Genomic DNA, 21,097 nt, shown 5'->3' with positions numbered 1-21,097 from the left:
CGCCAGACGATAAGTCTCTCAATGTCTATTACCTGTCAACATATTGTTTTTCAGACATAATTTATTTTAAAGTTATTGAAAAAAACCACTTGTGGCATTCAATTAATCTGGGGTTATCTGCATTGTATGCCATGCAACAGCTGTTTGCACTTTAATTGTTGCCTGAATTGTGTATCATGCAGTATCGACGTTTTGCCATGCTACAACAGATCAATTGTTCAATAGACACGTGTTGCTGACTGTTTTTGACATTAACAGAAGGAAAAGGTATAATTTGCGATGTTCACTCTTTGATTAATAGTTCAGGTGAATGGGGATCGACCAACAATGGGCTAAAGGGCACTTAAATTAGACAGTTTGTGATTACTTGCAAAAGCAAAGGATGCCGTTTGGAATAAACATGCTATCTGGTAGTAATCACCTATCAAGGTAGACTATGGGAGTTGATATGGACAGTGAAATTCACAGCGCCGCTTTTTATTATTAATTGGAAGGAGAATGATAATAAAATCTGTTTCTGTGCAAAAAAAGTCTATAATTATTCTCTAGGTCTCTTTCTCTGTAACACAGACGCGTTCGTGCGTGTGCGGCAAGTGCCTCGCAAGACTAATGGAAGTTGAACAATCCCTATGTGGTAAAGTATGGTGTATGTAAACAAAGACACCATGCAAGTACAATCAGTCGAATTATCAGCCCCTCACTTCGTTTACTGCCCGCCAGCAGAGACGGTGTACCAGCGTGTGGCCGCTGTTTTAACAGCTTTCTTGGAACCAGAAGTCTTCTTCTTCTTGGCGTTCCGGCAGAGGTTACACAATCAGTCCAGCACTGGTGATAAATGTTGTCGTTTTCTCCAACTCCTGTCGACTGCCGTATAGTTTGGTCTGCAAGGGAGTTGGTGACGGCCACACTTCTTTTCGTTCCTCATCTAGTAAGGGACATCGCTGTAAGATGTGTTCCGCTGTTTGGTCTTCTTGACCGCAGGCACAGGTTGGTGATGGCGCCAGCTTGAACTTTCGGTTCATGTGAGCATTGAGCCTGTTGTGGCCAGTACGCAGCCTGATGAGGTTGACTTGCTGCTCTCTGGACATTGTGTGGTAGTCATCTCTGTTTGTCCTTGGCCTCATCAATGCCTTGATGATTGTCTTCTGCTCACTAAAGCTGACACTGTTTTCAGGTTGGAACCAGAAGTGAGACTGGTTGGGTGCTGGTGGAGGACCAGTGTTCCTGACCATCCCACTGAGAATGGAGCTGCTGCCAAGTTTACAAAGGGGCCACCGACCTCTCACCAGACACCCCATACACCCCAAAATTATAGCCTGTCTTCCACTCAGGCTTGGCAGTGTTAGTGATTAATCAGTGCAAGTTTTGGTGTTGGATATGGTTATTGTGCTGCATGGTTATATGGTTATGGTTCAACAAAGAAACTGTTTCCAACTGGATTTGTAAAGCAACTATGAAACAAACAAAAAAGATAACATAACAAAATACTTTACTTTTATTTTATGAAGTCTTGGACCTGGGGCACACCTGTACTGGAGATGATGGCACCAGTCCCCCGTTTCTTCGATGCAAAAAATGGCGAGTGAAGCGAGTGGGCCGAGGAAGTAGCGTTTCTTGGGCAAATCTCGCCGCAACGAACGGTAGAACTTAGTTTGACGAGAGTAGGCAAGCATGCCTTGGACGTAACTAAAGGGGGGGGAGTTAACGTTCTCTCAGAAAATATTTCTATTTGGGACAAGAATTGGTGATACGCTAAGGTCCTTGGACGTGCTCGCCACGCGAGGAAATAAATGGCGGCCGCGCAGCTGTAATTCTGATTGGCTGTTCATGGCCCTTACCCTAATCAGTCCTAACCCTAACCCGGGCCTAACCCTAACCCATGGTTCGTTCGGTCAAAGGGTCTCATTTTTTTAAGTCCAAGATTGGCGCATGCGCATTGACCGCAATGAGAAGGATTGTTCAGCAAAGGTTTCAGTTCGTGACACCTGTCCTGCAGAATATGCACTGACAATGGAGCTCATCATTTTTTCGCAGTGACACCCATGATATATGTAATAACTCTTGAAGTGCGGCGGCATTGACTGACAATGTTTGACCGGCTAGTGTTTCAGTCAAGAGGGTCGCAACCACCCTTCACAGCCCACATAACACATCGGCTTTTGTACTGACGGAAAAAATTTCTCGACTGAATCAGTGATAATGGCCGGTTTTTTACATTTAGTCAAGTTTTGACTAAATGTTTTAACGTAGAGGGGGGAATCGAGACGAGGGTCGTGGTGTATGTGCGTGTGTGTGTGTGTGTGTGTGTGTGTGTCTGTGCCGTGTCTGTGTGTGTGTGTGTGTGTGTGTGTGTAGAGCGATTCAGACTAAACTACTGGACCGATCTTTATGAAATTTGACATGAGAGTTCCTGGGTATGAAATCCCCGAATGTTTTTTTCATTTTTTTGATAAATGTCTTTGATGACGTCATATCCGGCTTTTCGTGAAAGTTGAGGCGGCACTGTCACGCCCTCATTTTTCAACCAAATTGGTTGAAATTTTGGTCAAGTAATCTTCGACGAAGCCCGGACTTCGGTATTGCATTTCAGCTTGGTGGCTTAAAAATTAATTAATGACTTTGGTCATTAAAAATCTGAAAATTGTAAAAAAAAAATAAAAATTTATAAAACGATCCAAATTTACGTTCATCTTATTCTCCATCATTTTCTGATTCCAAAAACATATAAATATGTTATATTTGGATTAAAAACAAGCTCTGAAAATTAAATATATAAAAATTATTATCAAAATTAAATTGTCGAAATCAATTTAAAAACACTTTCATCTTATTCTTTGTCGGTTCCTGATTCCAAAAACATATAGATATGATATGTTTGGATTAAAAACACGCTCAGAAAGTTAAAACAAAGAGAGGTACAGAAAAGCGTGCTATCCTTCTTAGCGCAACTACTACCCCGCTCTTCTTGTCAATTTCACTGCCTTTGCCATGAGCGGTGGACTGACGATGCTACGAGTATACGGTCTTGCTGAAAAATGGCATTGCGTTCAGTTTCATTCTGTGAGTTCGACAGCTACTTGACTAAATGTTGTATTTTCGCCTTACGCGACTTGTTTAAACGTTTGGGTTTGCGGCTTTCGGCTATGTTTAATGACCGGCAATTCCACAGAGACCGGCAAAACTTTGAATAGACTCAGTGGCGGGATATGTATTTTATCTTATTGATCACTTTGTTTGGTTACATGTACTGTTTGTGTGTGTTTTTACACTCATAATAGCACCAGTTTGAGCTAAGGCGCCTTATGAAGCAGGGGATACAACTCCAAACATTTATAACCTCTTACATTTTTGTTCCGCAGTTGTCTCCGCTGCTTAACAGGCCGGAGCCTGACCTGGTTTTGTAAATTGATAAAGGAGGGAAGCTGGCAACCCCTTTTTACGTATTCAATTCCTTTTTAGATACATAGCGTGTTTAACTGCTTGGTTTGCAAAGCACTGCGCTTTTAAGTAAGTATAAGCAAGTGTATAACTATAAGTGAAAAAGCTCAGTGATAAACATTGAAATCAGTACAATGATAAACGCAGCATTCTTCATTTTGACCAAAACAAACAAATAGAGATAGACGTTTTTTTTAAACTGCACAGTCCCAATTCTTAAATGAAGTATATGTAAATGTGCACGTAAGCCTATCATAATATAATCTTCTTCCTCTCTCTCATAGTCTCTGGCTCCCTATCCCCCCCCCCCCCCCCCCTTTCCCTCCCCATTCCTGAGGCTAATCATGCTCACTCTGCCATTGTATGAGACTTTATCAACAATAAAATGCCACCAAAAAAGCAGGGAAAAAAATCTGCGTTTGTATGCGCACATTTAATTGATGATGAGCTGGTGGAACAGCAATTTTTCGATTCAGCGATTGAGTCTACGCCTCTTCCTGAAATCAAGAGTCGATCGCACTTACGTCCCCTGTGCCTTTGACAAAACCTAGCGATAATTTCACGGATTTATTGGATAAAATGTTTGGAAACTTCATTAATTTGAATATTTGTGATGCCTTTATTTATTATAAACACACATTGCAGGTTATATTCGCATATACATTTCTACTTTTGTTTTAATTGATATTTATTGTTTGAACATTAATTTTATCGACAGGTTGCTCAGTATGGCGAAACTTCTCCCAAGAGCTTTGGCTCTACCCAGCTGAAAGTTATTCTGTGCATCTGGTAAGTGGACATTTAGGTTCCTTTCCACGGCTTTGTTGTAGCTTCTGATTATTTTTCAGCTCATTATGGGTACAGCTTTTCAATGGAAGTCTAATTGTAGTTAATACGCGGCTAATCGGAATCAAAATTTGCTTTTTCACGATTTGTTGTTATGATTGTGTGTCTCTCGCCCCCCTGGTTCGTCCTCACGTTTCTACAGACGTTTACATGACAGTGAAACTTTAAATGTATTGATATGCGTTGATATTATGCGTAAGGCTAATGTATTTGCTCTGCGTGCATTCAGCCAGGGTTAAGATAGTGATGCAAGGAGGCTTCTAAGACAAATCAACAGATTAGCCTATCACTGGTCAGTGTACTAGCTATTACTAAGTATGAAACTCTTACGAATACGAGCCGAACAATCCCCAGTCCCATTGATTTAAGCACAAGACACGACGTCCTGTTGGTAGAGGTCAGTATGGTTGGACGGTATAATGTCCTAGTTCAATGGTAATAAAAGTTTACTTTTACACCTATTTAAGGGTAGGGTCAGTGTACAGTGTACCTACATGAAGCAATTATAAATAACTGCCAACGGATTTGATTGAACTTGAAGCAAAAACTGAAAATATGAAAGAAAACGTCTGGGTGTTCTCTCTCTCTCTCTCTCTCTCTCTCTCTCTCTCTCTCTCTCTCTCTCTCTCTCTTCGGAGTCTTCCTCTTATTCTTAAGTTTTCTGTGTTTGTGGTGTGTGCATGTGACTTTGAGCGTGCGTGCAATCATGTGTTGTTGTTGAAGAAATATTACAGAAGGCAAGACATGCTTGCGGCTAGCCGCTCGCGGAACTAGGAAGCGAGAGTGTATAATTATGAAACGGTTTGATGGCTATAGCCACGCAAGAATTGACCACCAATGGTTGATAATGAAAAGGTCATCTGCACTGGTCGGTAAACAGCCATGGACAGCCTATCGGATTGGCAGCTGCGCGGCCGCCAATTTTTCTCTTGTAGCAAGCACCTCGAAGGCATGCTAGCCTTTGCTTGCCAATTAAAATCCTAGCGTTCCTCGCGGCGAGAATTCCCCAAGAAACAGTACTTCCTCGCTTCACTCGCTAATTCTTGCGTTAAAGAAACGGGAGACTGATACTGATAGTGATAAGCCTGATCAGCTATGCCGTAAGACTAAGAGGATGTCTATTTTCTGTTTGGTACAGTTTTCTTAACATTACAATGCTAAGATTTAAATGCTTTATTTTCTTCCTGTTTGTCTAACTCTAATATATTGTGGAAGAAACAACTGAAAGTCAGCAGAGACTTACTTTCGAGATTATAAAAATCTCTCAACAGAGCAAAAGAGAGAGAGAAAAGTGTCCCTTCACAGACAACCCTATTTGGGAAATCAGACCCTCCTCGGACGGGACCAAGATTTCAAAGAGAAGCTAATATGCATAATATATTATATATGGGTTGTTCTCTGGAGTTGGGTACCACAGAGGGTCATTGGATTGAAATAATAAGTTTGACAGTTTGTTCGTTACTACGCTTCTTTATGTGCGTCTGAATGTTGCTTGGTAATGTTAAAGCTATTAAACAATATTTTTACTACAAAAAATAATGTTTTGTGTATTCGCAATTAGGGCAAATACGACCAATCGAGAGGCCTAAATGGCGGGTAATTTGTGACATGCTGTTGGATGAAGCAATAACTGGGTCGTACGGAATGAAAGAAACACGAAAAAGCCCATGAACAGTTTGTAACTCATCATAAACACATGCATTTTCAGTAGAATGAGTACTGTTTGCAGAAGATCAACACAATCTGAAATATTAACCATAGTTGTATGTGGTCAACTTTGTAACGTCTCGTTTCACAGCAGCCTGAACTTTATTGCACAACCCAGACCCGCTTATCACAAACGCACGACTATTTTTGGCTGTCGCTACTTTAGCACACTTTGTAACAGGCGTGTAGAACGCAAGAAAAAAGCAAATAACGTCCAGTTTTTCCAATCTGTCCATCAAAACTGTCAGAGCATTTGGTTTCCCCTTTTTCCTGTTACGATGTTTGATCGTTGTTTGTCCTGTTATTTCAATCAAAATGATCTTGTAGCAAACTTCTTTTGTAGCAAACTACACAGCATTCTTGGTGAAGGAATCTAGGCACACATTGTACTGCTGCGTGGTAACGTCGCCACTAGCCGACGGTTTGAAGTTTCGTTTCTGATCTGCTCGCTCATGTTACGATGTTATTTTGACCATTCGTTGCTGTGCTAATGGTAAGATTTTTTTCAAGTTCACGAAATAGCTTTATTTTTTATGCTCACAGTGCCCTAAAGATCCTATGAACACATTGTTGATGAATTTGAAGTTAGTTCAGGTTTGGACTCCAATGCCACAGTATGGTACCCAGCTCTAGAGAACAACCCATATAATATATATCTCTTTAAAATCATGATTTTTGTTTCCATTGCAAATTTTCACAGAGATAGAGCTATCAAGAAAATGGTATAGTTTTGAGAGAGAGAGAGAGAGAGAGAGAGAGAGAGAGAGAGAGAGAGAGAGAGAGAGAGAGAGAGAGAGAGAGAGAGAGAGAGAGATACACATGTGTGTCTGTGTATGTGTCTGTCTGTCTGCGTGTGTCTGTGTGTTTAATGAAATCTGGTAAGATAAATTTAAATTTAAAAGTTTACTGAAATGCAATAATTATCGTATGCGCAAATTTCAAACAAAACTCACTAAATTTGTGATACTTATACTCAAACTAAGCTTACTTTTAGTGTTAATAGTTCTACTGTAATTACCAATTTTTGTTAATTTATTTATGACGTTTTATATAAAAAAAAAGATGACCTTCGCTTTTCCAGTGGATCTGTTTAAGCAGGAGCTGTTTTGGGGGTCCTGATTTGGCCTATTATGGTCCGCTGGTCCCGAAAAGCAAAAGCTAACTAACTAAAGGAGCTGTTTTATGTGTTGATAATAATAGACTCACAGATGAGTTAGTAATACTCTAAAATACTTGCGCGGATTAATTAATACATTAAAAACTCTTTAAACAATTAAGCACAGTCAGGAATGAACATTGTGGTGGAACATTTGATTTAATCACAGAACAGGAAAGGAAACCACTGAAATTGTCTGTGTGACACTAGACACTAACAAACTGACAAGCAGGATGTACACGAAGTGTTGTGATTTATATTGTACATTATGTACTGTTGAATAGATCAACTTTGATTGTACATGTAGTTTTATGCTGTCAAGGTCATAAACAAGGATCTTTGGTGTTTAGACCAGTTACTAGTTAGAGAGCATGCTCTATTTTCAATGTTTACATATTTAAATTTATACATATAAGTTTAGGATCCTATACAAGGATATGCCACTTAAGCAAACGGATTCTCATGAAGATACAGGAAAGATAGAAATGAGATAAATCATCAGTTAACATTAAAATTTGTAATAGTCATTTCCAACTTTCTGAGAATTTGTTGTAAGTTGTTCTCATTGTTATAAAGAATGTTTTGACACAGAAGAAAACCACAACACGGTGGCCTAGTGGTAAGGCGTCCGCCCAGTGAGCGGGAGGTCGTGGGTTCGAACCCCGGCCGGGTCATACCTAAGACTTTAAAATTGGCAATCTAGTGGCTGCTCCGCCTGGCGTCTGGCATTATGGGGTTATAGTGCTAGGACTGGTTGGTCCGGTGTCAGAATAATGTGACTGGGTGAGACATGAAGCCTGTGCTGCGACTTCTGTCTTGTGTGTGGCGCACGTTAAATGTCAAAGCAGCACCGCCCTGATATCACCCTTCGTGGTGGACTGGGCGTTAAGCAAACAAACAAACAAACACAGAAGAAAAACATTGTATTTGCAGCTTTTCAAACTAAAGTGGCATCGGTAACCATGCATTGACATAATTTAAACTTGTGTGCATGTGAACGTTCTGTATTTGTGTTTATTTGATCAGTTGATTTCATCACATAACAACTGATTATTAAATGTGTGCCTTTTTAATTCAGGTATTGAAGATTTTTAGCCATTACGTACTGGCGAAATGGACGAAGGCCTCTCAACAGTTTGTCTGGAAAGCTAACACCAGTTGAAAGACATCGCCTCTGAGAATCGTTGTCATGGCGTCGCCAGGTCGTCAAGATGGCATTCCAGCGCTACAACCCCCTCCCATTCCCCCTCGCCGCAGATCCCCCATTCCAACAGAACAGGGGGCACAAGTCGCTGGTTTCATTCCCCCAATTCCCCCTAGAAAGGTTAGCACGAACCAAGATGTCCAAAGTTCTGGTGCAAGATTCACACTGTCTAAAACCCACTCGTTGCACACGGCGGACAGCGCCCTGATGGGGTTTGACGCCAACCAGCCTCCAAGGCCCTACTCCATAGAAGTGAGCGGCAACCAGTCCCGTTTTCTGGAGGAACTGCAGGGCATCGACTTCACTGGCACTATACCTGAAGCGTCTGGCCTGACAGTTACGCAAAGGAGTCACAGCTCTTCCATGGAGGACTTGACACCCAAACCAACAGATTCTATTTACCCAGACATCAGCGGTGCATTTAGAGATCTGAGGACGAGCACGGCAAAGCCGCCTGTGTACCCGGTGCAAGCTGGCTACGGGGCATACCCCCCGAACATGGGGGTGGGAGGAGGGTATGGCTGGAATGCATCTCTGTATGACGCTCGTAGCAGTCCGGCGTTCGGGGCTTCCAGCAACATGGGACCTGCTGTCACAACGGGAACGAGCCCGGTGCCGGGTGTCCCTCAGACTTGTGTCAGTGCCTTCCCGGGAAATGGCGGTTTCCAGGGCAACGGTGGTGCTAGCGCAGCCTTCCCCAGGGCTGGCATTAACGGAGGCGCTAGTTTCTACAGTGGTGGGCTGGGGTTTTCCGGACTAGGCCAGCCTGCCAACACGTTTTATGGAATTAACTCTAGCAGTGGTGGTGGTGCCATGGGGAACGGTCACCCGGCCACCAGTCAGTTTCTCAACCTCCAGGTCAGCATGCCCAAAGCAGCCAGCTGGGGGAACATGCTGGAACTGGACAGGTCCGGTGTGGAAGGACTCCCTGCTGAAGGGGGAGCTGAACAAACTGCGGAAGAGGCAGCGGAAGAGTTTGACGAAAACAGTGACCTGATCGAGTTCAAACCGGGGCTCCCTGAGCATGAATACCTGTCTCTGGACTTCTTTGACCCCCTGTACGAGCGAGGTCGCAAGGAGTCGGTGTCCGTGCATGACAACAGACAGCACTACACCTTCGGCGAAGCCTTCCCGACGATATCTGGCGATAAGAGACCACCACCCGAGCTGCGGCGTCACATACGAAAAGAGTCAAACGAAATCTGGGGTGTTTCCACGTCTCAGAAGCAAGACCCACTGCGACAGAGCGGACCCATCGGCTTTGAGGTGCTTACAGCCGAGCAGATGTTTGGAACATCTGATGAAGATTTCTTGCAGAGTCACCAGCAGCCACAGACACATAGTGCGGCGGGACCACCACGCCCTCCTCCGCCTGCTGCCCTGGAAAAGAAAAAAGAAGAGGTAAGCAAGGATAACCTGAGAGATAAAAAGAAAAATCTTCCTGTGGAGTTGTAATAAACAAAGGGAAGTACAATGTGTCTGTATAAAATAATCTTCCTCTGGAGTGTTATACAGTGTCACCAAGCGTAATATGTCAGAGATCTTGCTAGGATTTGTTTTCTTTGGTAAATTTGGATCGGGTCACAAAAGTTTTGACAGGTATTAGAACTTTCAAGCAGTAATTCTTGACATCACTTTAAAAAAAAAATGGTTTGTCAGTTCAGTCGAAATGACGGCAAAGTTTTCAATAATTTGAAAGGAGTGTTAATTTGCGTTTTGCAGACTACTGACACCAAAGGATATATATATCCCTGTATGAAAGCACAGGTGTGCATTGACAGCCTGAATGGAACTGAATTTGAAGTTGTTTAGTGGAGATGACATTGCTTTGAAGAATCAATTTTGCATTTTGATTACAAGGAAAAAGTGCAAATCTTGAGAGCCGGTCAGCTCTTTCATTGTGAAGAAACTGGAACCCACAAGTAAACTTTACCACCCCATTTATACATTTGTAACATTTTAAAGTGGTTTTGTAAATGTAATACAGTGGTACCTCTATGCAACGACTTTGAAAATGTTACCGAAATTCGGTTGTTACATGGAGGGGTCGTAACATGGAGGAGTTAGTTTGTTATGTTCATGTCGATCCGGGTCCGTCACTGATCCGGATTGAATGACATGGGCGTTTTGATTGATGCTGCCCACAAAGTAATGATATTCTTTACTTAAACGATTATGGTAACCAGTTTTCTATTCAATTAATTACCAACACAAAGTTTTCTTACCCCGTAACTATACCGCAACACGGTGGCCTAGTGGTAAGGCGTCCGCCCAGTGAGCGGGAGGTCGTGGGTTCGAACCCCGGCCGGGTCATACCTAAGACTTTAAAATTGGCAATCTAGTGGCTGCTCCGCCTGGCGACTCGCATTATGGGGTTAGTGCTAGGACTGGTTGGTCCGGTGTCAGAATAATGTGACTGGGTGAGACATGAAGCCCTGTGCTGCGACTTCTGTCTTGTGTGTGGCGCACGTTAAATGTCAAAGCAGCACCGCCCTGATATCACCCTTCGTGGTAGACTGGGCGTTAAGCAAACAAACAAACAAACAAAAAACCGTAACTATTCAAGAGTTTAGGTTTGCAATGAACACACTGAGGTCGAACAAAAGCATGCGGTCCCAAAGCATGCACATCGATGACGATATCGATAACATTACCAGTTACTAATCACAGTCATATGATACCCAGCAAGGATTTGGTTAAAGGCTGACATAGTCCTATTTAATTGGTTTAATTACTTCCAGGCTTTTCCCATAGTTGCGGGAATGTATAAATTAAGCTTCCTGCAAAGTTTTAGGTTTGAAGTCCTTACCAATTACGAGAAATAATTAATTCTGTATTGCATTGTTTAGCAACAGTTCACCAGGACTTGGGCTATTTGTAGACCGTTGACGTCACTTCGTGACGTTTCGTAAACCAAAGATGGCGTTTGAGACTGTTCTGTTTACATTCGACACTATCAACACCACTTTGCAATACTGAAATAATTTTTTCTGTGTTCGAAAGCTACAGCCTTATTGGCACATGTAAACAATATATGCTACGAGTATGGCAGCCTTTAAAAACAAAGACACAGTGTCCCAAACGCAAGGTACCGAACGTAAAGAACGGCGGCAGTGTGTTGAAACTGATGTAACATTGTAGCGAAAAGCGTCAGTTTTCACGATGAAACGCTCGCTCCTTCAAGGGACATCACTGCACTTCGGACTGTCCAGGGAGTTGAGTAATTTAGGACACTCCACTACTCATCTTCAAACTTCACTGACGGGATTCTGAGGAGAATGTATTGATTCAACCAAACGCGCGGTTGTATATATCGCGTCACTTGGTCACGGATCGGGGAAAACAAAAAAAAGTTCAAGATTTCGAAACCTTGTTCCGGTGTCGGCCATTTTTAGCTTGACAGAAAACACTTGCACGTGCTTCGCTGACGTACATCACATAAATGTCATGACGTCACCACAACTTTCGGTTTTGGTTCGATGTGCGGATTACTTTCATGACGTTTCTGTAACTTTGCGTGTTTTTAGGTAAGAGTTACTGCACAGGTCTGTGCGAAATGAAGCAGCGATCTTGCAAATGAGCTTTATCTAGAGTCATAATAAAGTAATGACCTGAAATAGAAACGAAAACCCGTGGCTTCAGCAAGTTTTGATCGTCCGTATCGCGCACTGATTCGACTGGAGATATAATTAGAGTAAACCAAACCCATGATAATTTTGGGAAAAGTCGTTATAACTATAAGTCCACGTATGGACGGTCGTATGTCGTATCAGAGAGGGGGACGTAGTACGGAGGTGAGAAATACTAAGACAAAGAAGGAGAAAAAATCCGTCAGAGAAAAGTCGGTCGTATTATTGAGGGACCCGTAACAGAGAGGGGTGGTAAAGGGAGGTACCACTAGAAAACTGAGCATAATTTGACTTTCAAGAGTAATATGTTTGATTACATGTTTTACGTGTGTGCTTCTGTTTGTTTTTTGTCAGACTGCACGGTACGAAAAGCTTCGAAAAAGAACTTTCATCGATGCTGAGTCAGATGCCTTTTGTCAGATGGTTGCAGAGTAAGTATCCCTTGATGGATTGGTGAATTGATTGTTTGATTGATTGAGTTCTGACTTTTCTACAGCCACACAATCGTTAATATTCTCTTTCTCTTTCTCCCTCTCTCTCCCCCTCTCTGACACACAGACATGCATGCACACACACACACACACACACACACACACACACACACACACACACACACACACACACACACACACACACACACGCACACACATGTATACACACACACACACACACACACACATGTATACACACACAGACACACACATACACACACATGTATACACTTGCATTATACACGCACACGCTCACACACACACATACGCAGGCAATCATGCATGTACACTCTGTGTCTTACTCTTAGTCTCATTTTCTGAAGCCTTCTCCTGGATTTGAACAAAGGTACAAGTATACATGTATTGATAAAGGTGAAAGAAAGTATAAATTAACGAATAATGTGAATATATAAATATATTTGTGTGTTGTACGTATGAACTACAGCAGACTTCCACTAACTCGCGGTCCACTAAATCGCAAATTTGGCTATATCGCGGAGACCTCTTGGACCCCGAAAAAAAGAGGACCGACCTTTTAAAAATGTTTTTTTATTTTTTTATTTTTACAAAATTAGTCACGTAAAGGCCAAAAAATAGTACAGATAATGAATTTTTTTCTATCATAACCACGCTATCTCTCTGTGGGTCTGATGGCCTTTCTTCATGCAGTAAATTGTCATTTCATCTTATCAGTCTCTCTTTCTCTCCCTCAGTCTCTCCAAATAGTGTTCTACGTGTGTGTGTGTTTTCAGGTTGTGTACATTACGGGTTGATCGAGACCTGCGAACAAAAGAAAAACAAACCTTTCAGGCACACGTGCCCCACTCAGTCAAGAACTTTCATGCCACGATCGGTATCGTCAAATTGGCCACGTGCCCATAGAGGTTAATTAAGTGTCTGACCAGTCAGTATGGCCAGTTGAACACTCGAGTCCAGCTAATTGCGATCTCTGCTAGACGGTCCGGGTGGCCACAGGCGCCAATCAAGTGTTTAAACTGCGCTTCAGTCTTTTGCAATCTAGTCAGGCATGCAATTTAACAATCGAGTCCTGCTAATCGCGATCTCAGCTAGACGCCCCGGATTTTCTACAGGCGCCATGAAGTGCTTCAGCTTCTTGCGTTAAACTTATAGCAAGTGGCAGAAAAAGCAAACAATCAAAGAAGAAATCTACATGCTTTCTGCCAAAGACAAAACGCATGTCAACTCAGACTCACACAAATCTTTTGAGAACTTAGTTGCCAACAGCAGCGTCACACTTGCGAGAAACGCAGTAACACATACACATGAATATTGTAGCACAACCACATGCCAGGCGTGCATGCCCACGCACGCGCACACACACACACGCACGCACATACACACATGCACGCACACACACACATGCACTCACACGGCAAACGCACACGCGCCAACGTGATGCTCACAGGCTGTTTGTGACCAACAAGGGAAATAACCGCGTTTTTCTCTGACTCAGAAGAGAACGCGGTTTCTTCCCTTTAATTAGACCCCCAAACTGCATCGCGAATCAGATATATCACGATCAAAAATCTTTGGACCCCAAAGACCGCGAGTTAGTGGAAGTCTGCTGTACTTCCCTCACTTATTAATCATTTCCCTTGACAGGTCAAGCTGAAAGAATCACTCAACAAGTTTACGACACATTCTCTCTGTTGAAGTCACATTTTTCTCTGCGGCAGGTTGAAGTCAAAGTACACTTCTAAAGAGGAGAAGACAAACCTTGGATATCTACTCAGTCCCATCCACACCACTCATACGCCCTCGCTTCAGATCAAGGTCGTTATTCATCTGCCCTTTGACCCTGACCCTGTGGCCTTCACCTGTGACAGTGAGTTCTTGAAAGAGAGAAAATGCTGTCTTTGGATTTAGAACAAACTAAACAGTGCTAGCAGGGATGAAAGTTCCAGAATTATGAAATTTAAAAGCGGTTTTTATTTTCACAACAGCTTTCATCCCTGCGATACTTATTTAACATGAGAATATAGATTTACATTTATTTAAAAAGAAGAAGAAAAAAAATAAAGGTGACAGGTTGTCTTCAATGTTACATGTAACAGACAGCTGGTTAGGCATTCGGTATCAAAACCAGTGTAAGAGTCGCAGTCAGTAAGGGATTAGCAGTTGAATTGATTGTCTGGCATAAAAACATGTGTTTGATCACTTGATTGTGGGGTGTCTATGGAAAATTATTTGATTAAGTGTGTGTGTGTGTGTGTGTGTGTGTTTGTGTGTGTGTGTGTGTGTGTGTGTGTGTGTGTGTGTGTGTGTGTGTGTGTGTGCGTGTGAGTGTGTGTGTGTGTATGTGTGTGTGAGTGTGTGTGTGTATGTGTGTGTGTGTGTGTGTGTGTGTGTATGTGTGTGTGTGTATGTGTGTGTGTGTGTGTGTGTGTGTGTGTGTGTGTGTGTGTGTGTGTGTGTGTGTGTGTGTGTGTGTGTGTGTGTGCGCGCGCACACGTGCACATGTGTGTTTTACTTTTAGTGTGTGTATGCATATTTGTGGATCCATACTAATATTCAACACAGCAAGAAAACGTGTCATGCAAGCTTCATGTGCATTATTTGTGTTGTTTCAGCCAATACACTGGTGGAACATGTCATCAGCCAGGTGCTGTACAGTGCGTCTCCTACACACGGTCAGCAACGTACAGCCGCAGACTTTGTGCTCAAGGTCTACGATCGGGCCGAGTATCTCGATAAGTGAGTTTGTTGTGTTTGGGATCTTTTCTCTTCAACAGGCTGCATGTACTTAAATTCACACAAACTTATGGAGGCGCATTCGCACACATGCACAATCCGTGTATTCATGTGTGAACACACAGTGTTTTTAAAAAATGTACAGGCATGGCACGCACACACAGACACACACATGAAAACACTTGTGCATGCGCACACACACACCCACAAACACACAAGCGTAGACAAAATGAGTGTAGTAGCTCATATTTGCCATTGATAGAATATTCGCATTTAGAGAAACAGAATGGCCAACAAGCATGTCTGTTTCTGACACAAGCAGAGAGCTTACAATAATGCCTTACTGCTTGTTCCACCATGGTGAACCTTGAAGAGATATCCTCTAGAAACTTCAACGGAAAAAAATAAAATAGAATGGCAGATTTGCATTTCTTATTCTTAAGCAAACAGGATCCCTATTTCCTCTCTAATATGCTGTTGTCTGATCGATTTGTGCAATAAGTTGATAGAGGTACATGTCTATACAAATCCACAGAAACATTGCTGGTTGTCTTTTTCTCAATAATTATTCAATTAAAAGAAATAATTTCAATTCGCATAATTCGTCTTTTATTATTTAGTGATAGATTGATTCATTCATTATTTGAGAAGTTATTATTGTTGCATTATGTTTCAGCAACCTACCACTGTCCAAGTTCGAGTACGTCCACCACTGTCTGAAGCTTGACCAGGACATGATGTTTGAACTGGTCACCAGGGAACAAGTCATCCGCCCCTTCATTCGCACGGTCAGTCCACACATTTTTCTTCTGTAGATTTCTCTCAAGCAGTTAAAGCCGAACATCGGTCTCCAGGAGACCAAGCCTGGTTATAGTAGGAGGCCACAGTTTCAGCTACATTAAGTGTTGCCAGCACGAGAAACTTGAGCTGCATCTGCTGCGTGCCAATGTTGACCTTTAATCTGGTTTGTGAGGCAAATTCCATCACTAATCTAGAGGATCCTGCTGTTGGTTGCGCATTTTTGTTCAGGTCCTATCTCTTGTGACTGCAGTTTGGGTCTCAGGGTGTCGTCAAATTTGGGGCAGAGCTATGAAAGTTTACATTTTTCATTTTCATTTCATTTTCATTACTTTATTGTCCCATCGCTGGGAAATTCGGGTCGCTTCCTCCCAGTGGAAAGCTAGCAGCAACGGAGTCGCGCTACCCAGGTGTCTGCGTGTTTAGGTGTATTCAGCCACCTGCACTTATGGCAGAATGACCAAGGTCTTTTACGTGCCATTGTGATGACACGGGGGTGGGACATGGCTTCCGTCTCTGGGTCTGCACATAAAGTTGACCCGTGTCCGTCCCGGCCCGAATTCGATCCTGCGACCTTCCGATCACAAGTCCAGTGCTCTACCAACTGAGCTACCGGGCCCCCCTAAATACACCCCTAAATAAACAATATCAAGTAATTTTGTTTTCTCATGCAAGTTTGCTGCATGAGTAAGCTTTGTGATTTTGCAGTGAAACATTTCAAGGTTTCACTCACCATAGTGTTCCAGTGGCTTTTGCGCTCTGACTATAATTATTGAAAGTTTCAAGTGACGAGCTCAGCAGTCGTGTTACCTTATTTTTTTCTTTGATTATTTGTATTTATTAATTTGTTTAACAATGTTATTTATTTATCCATTGGTTTGTTTATTTATGTATTTATTTATTTTCAGGTGGATGATGACATGCAGATGCTGTACTTCCCAAGAGAATACATAAAGACAGACGATGAAGCTGTCTCACAGTAAGTACATGTATTCACAATTTTCTGTGTTTGAAAAGCGTGTGTGAAAGTACAAACCTACATGCACCAGCCAGGCCAAGCATTTTACACTGGATGTAGTGCTGCTTCTTCTTCAGAATTCAGTGTTGATGGCCGCATCAAATTTTCAGTCCGGATTTAGTTGAAGAGATCCGTCTCACGGAGGTTGTCAACAGGTCGCCTGCAGAGTTTGGTATGCATGGGTGTATCCTCTGGCCAAACCAGCTGACATACTGTCTCTACAGACAGGCCAAGCATTTTACACTGGATGTAGTGCTACTTCTTCTTCAGCGTTCAGTGTTGATGGCCGCATTAAATTTTCAGTCCAGATTTGGTTGAAGAGTGAACCGTCTCACAGAGGTTGTCGGCAGGTCAACAGAGTTTGGTATCCAGGGTTGTATCCTCTGGCCAAACCTGCTGACATACTGTCTTTACCTTTTGACGTACTGTCTCTAGATGTGGAAGATGCAGTGCTGATTTGTTGCTCTGACGGGGAAGGAAATAGTATGGAAGAGAGTAAGAGGTATACCCCCCGCGGGCTAGGGGGAGTCCCATATTGGTTGGGACGAGAAAGAATTTACCCGATGCTCCCCAGCATGTCGTAAGAGGCGACTAACGGATTCTGTTTCTCCTTTTACCCTTGTTAAGTGTTTCTTGTATAGAATATAGTCAATTTTTGTAAAGATTTTAGTCAAGCAGTATGTAAGAAATGTTAGGTCCTTTGTACTGGAAACTTGCATTCTCCCAGTAAGGTAATATATTGTACTACGTTGCAAGCCCCTGGAGCAAATTTTTGATTAGTGCTTTTGTGAACAAGAAACAATTGACAAGTGGCTCTATCCCATCTTCCCCCTTTCCCCGTGGCGATATAACCCTTCGTGGTTGAAAACGACGTTAAACACCAAATAAATAAAGAAAGTAAGAGGTATGTGAGATCGGAGCGAGGTAGCAGGAGGCAAAGGCAAGAGTGTGCGTGAATGAGGAGGTTGAACAAGTTGGGTAGGGGGGAGCAGAACTTGTTGAGCACTCTGCTGTTAGTCTGAATTTAGGCTGGGAACTGCAATGATTGGTGTCATGAGAGTACCCGCTCCAAATAAGCAACATGTTTTGTTGTCCATACCTGTTAACTTGACCAGAGTGTACCGGTCATGGAAGGACACCTGGAAGTGAAGGACACTGGTTAATGACAATTGTTGTTGTTTTTGACCATTTCAGAGATTGTCTGGATATCTTGCTGGACATCTTCTATAAGGCTGTTGACCGCTTGAACAACCAAGCGTTGCAAGGAGGAATTGACCGTGGTCAGCTGCAATCCTTCAGCCAATCAGTCAAGGCCATCTGTGCCATCTTGGCAAAAATCGAGACAATTAGCATCTCCAAGGCTCTTGATCGACTGGAGCGAATTGTGACTGACATGGCGGTAAGATTGGGTGAAGATGAACGAGTTAGGTGAAGAGAGTAGTGTGTGTGTGTGTGTGTGTGTGTGTGTGTGTGTGTGTGTGTGTGTGTGTGTGTGTGTGTGTGTGTGTGTGTGTGTGTATTACTTAACTGTGTGTGTGCAGGTGTCTGTATCTGTAGTGTATGTCTTTGTATGTGTCTGTGTGTGTCTTCTTGTTGCAGTTGCTTATCTGTGCTGGTATTTGTCCATTCAATGTTATACATTTGTGTTTATTCGTCGCGATATAACCTTCGTGGTTGAAAACGACGTTAAACACCAAATAAAGAAAGAAAGATTTGTGTTTATTATAGGTGAGACCAAATTCACATTGTGTAATTTTTTTATTTTTTTTTTGTAAGGTTCTCAGAGAGTTTTGTGTGTGTGAAAATGTATTGTTTTTTTCTGTAAGCAAAGCTTACATGAATGTTTAACAGAAGTCCAAAGCATTTCAAGCAAAAAAGAAAGAATACACATATGTATTTTTGCTTTTAAGACTGTTATTTGTTGTTGCTATTATAGAAGTTGCATTAATGATTTGTTACTTTTGGTTGGCAGAGTCCCAGTAACCGAGCAGGCAAGATGATGGGAGAAGGAGGCTCTTCGGCAGATCGGGACACAATGGACGCCATCAAGTAAGAAGTTACAGCAATTTAGTGTTCATAAAATTATCTATTTTTCAGAGTCAAAAAACAAGAAAGTTAGGTTGTTGGAACGTTTGTTATTGACAAAACAATACATTCACAATAACACAATATATAATATATTGTTATTTGTTTTGTCAATAACAAATGTTCCAACAACCTACCTTTCTTGTTTTTTGATTCTGAATTTTGGAACGTTGGCAGTCTCTTTGTTTTTGGATTTATTTTTCAGAGGTCAGTCAGTTTCCAAAACGTTCTTCTTCTACTTTCATTGTCTGCAACTTCCTTGTACACTCATGTTTTGCATGAACATGACCAGTTTTCCCTGCCATTGATGCAGTCACACTCACACTCTATTTTCGGGGGAAGTTTCCAAGATCTGACTTGATATTGTTTTGTTTGCACTCATCATTGATTCAGTGTATGACTTTGGGTATTGAAGTGGGTTGACCATTTATTTCGTGGTCAGATTTCCTGCTGCTTGTTCCGGGTAACTACAGTATGGGAACTGGAATCTTTGACAGGGAACATGTGATGTTATGTTTTCCGTTTGGTCCACCCAAACAAAGTTCTATTTCCAAACTGCAATGAATTATCTGGAAGTTATCTAGTAGAGAATCATGAAAGGGACTCGATCTTAACCCAAGACGTCAACATCTTGCCTGCTGTTCATACCCCCCCCCCCCCCCCCCCCCCCCCCCAAAAAAAAAAAAATTCTGTCTGTGAATTTTTCTTTCTTTTCTGTCTGTAAGTGTAAAGCCGGGGGAAGAGTTAATTGTTTAATTGTCACAGTATGCGACATGTCTTCTTTCTAACCATACTATATGATGTCGGGAGAGGATATAAGTGAAGATAAATTGCCATTATTTAATACTAACGTTAAAAGAAATAATGAGTGGCTGCTGACACCAATTGATCATGTTTAAAATCAAGGATAAGCCACAAATTGTTTATAAAATAGCTAAAATTCTTCAGCTTCAGGGGGGGCTTTGCCCCCCAGACCCCCAACAGGACCCTGGACCCCAGGTTGTAACCCCCCTCTGGCTTAACTGCTCCGCCCCTGTAATCTGTGTTCCAAAGACAATGATTGTATGTATTGGTGTTCCCCTCTTGAGTCTTGTGCTTCAATATTGCGGTGACTTTGTATGAGCCAAAATAATAGCCGAAAATTTTCCAAGATGTCCTAAAGCTTTCTGACAGTTTCGGCCAAATGTCCCAACATGAAAATAGCAACACCCCTGAAACAGGTCTGCAGGTGTATTTTGATCAAATAACCAAGGGATAAAGAAGGTGTCCTCTCTTGGGAGGTACGTGTGCCCTCTCATCTCAGGAGGCAGTGCATCATATCCACCACTTTAGTTTGCTTTTGTTCAATTTGTTGCAGTGTGGCGATCAGGTGTTCTTTGGTTGAGGATCTTCAGGAGGTGATAGACCAAGTCATTTCTGGTGTCAGGCAGTTGGTGCGAATGTACTGCCAGACGTACCATACCGACTTCTTCCTGGGTTTGGGCATAGACATTCCACACAGTAAGTACTCTCGTACCTGGAATTTGTTTTAAGTGCACATGTACCATTGTTCATGTACTTTCAGAAAAAATAACGCAGACTTTCTGGACTCCAGCATTAGTTTTCTTTCTACAAAGTAAATGGCAGACCTTGATTTTTTTCCAATCACAAATAAGGCGCTACTTAAAGGCATACTTCTTGCTTGGTTCTATATTTCATTGGCATACTTCTTGCTTGCTTCTGTATTTTATAATGATTGCTTCTGTGTTTTAATTTTTTGCTGTCTAATAAGTGTATCACATGGTGAACATTTTACTTGGTTATTTGATCACAAGCGTGTCATATAAAAAGGACTAATAGTTGGAATTTCAGCGTCTTTGGGTGTTTCAGATCAAACAGAGGTGACGGCAGTACAGGATAATTTCATCGTCCACATTGCCACAGCCCATCGACTGCCTTCCATTGTTCAGAATCCGTAAGTCTATTAGCACAGTAAGACCACGCCTAAGTCAGTAAAGGGAAATGCGTTGTGCA

General features: G+C 42.2%; 1 protein-coding gene across 1 annotated transcript in view; it reads left to right on the top strand.

Moving 5' to 3' along the window:
- Positions 1-4,169: 4,169 nt before the first annotated feature.
- The window catches only part of LOC138971341 (phosphatidylinositol 4-phosphate 3-kinase C2 domain-containing subunit alpha-like), a 57,777-nt gene continuing 40,849 nt past the window's right edge, over positions 4,170-21,097 (top strand). The window contains exons 1-11 of the mRNA XM_070344064.1: positions 4,170-4,227; positions 8,226-9,752; positions 12,335-12,411; positions 14,169-14,317; positions 15,063-15,186; positions 15,860-15,971; positions 16,890-16,960; positions 18,194-18,398; positions 18,972-19,048; positions 20,442-20,584; positions 20,954-21,038. Coding sequence (XP_070200165.1) covers positions 8,337-9,752; positions 12,335-12,411; positions 14,169-14,317; positions 15,063-15,186; positions 15,860-15,971; positions 16,890-16,960; positions 18,194-18,398; positions 18,972-19,048; positions 20,442-20,584; positions 20,954-21,038 — 2,459 coding nt within the window. The 5' untranslated portion in view covers positions 4,170-4,227; positions 8,226-8,336. The remainder of the gene's footprint in view (positions 4,228-8,225; positions 9,753-12,334; positions 12,412-14,168; positions 14,318-15,062; positions 15,187-15,859; positions 15,972-16,889; positions 16,961-18,193; positions 18,399-18,971; positions 19,049-20,441; positions 20,585-20,953; positions 21,039-21,097) is intronic.

Source organism: Littorina saxatilis, linkage group LG7 (genome assembly GCF_037325665.1).
Source record: "Littorina saxatilis isolate snail1 linkage group LG7, US_GU_Lsax_2.0, whole genome shotgun sequence".
Classification (NCBI taxonomy): Eukaryota; Metazoa; Mollusca; class Gastropoda; order Littorinimorpha; family Littorinidae; genus Littorina; species Littorina saxatilis.
This window is presented reverse-complemented; position numbering and strand designations above follow the sequence as displayed.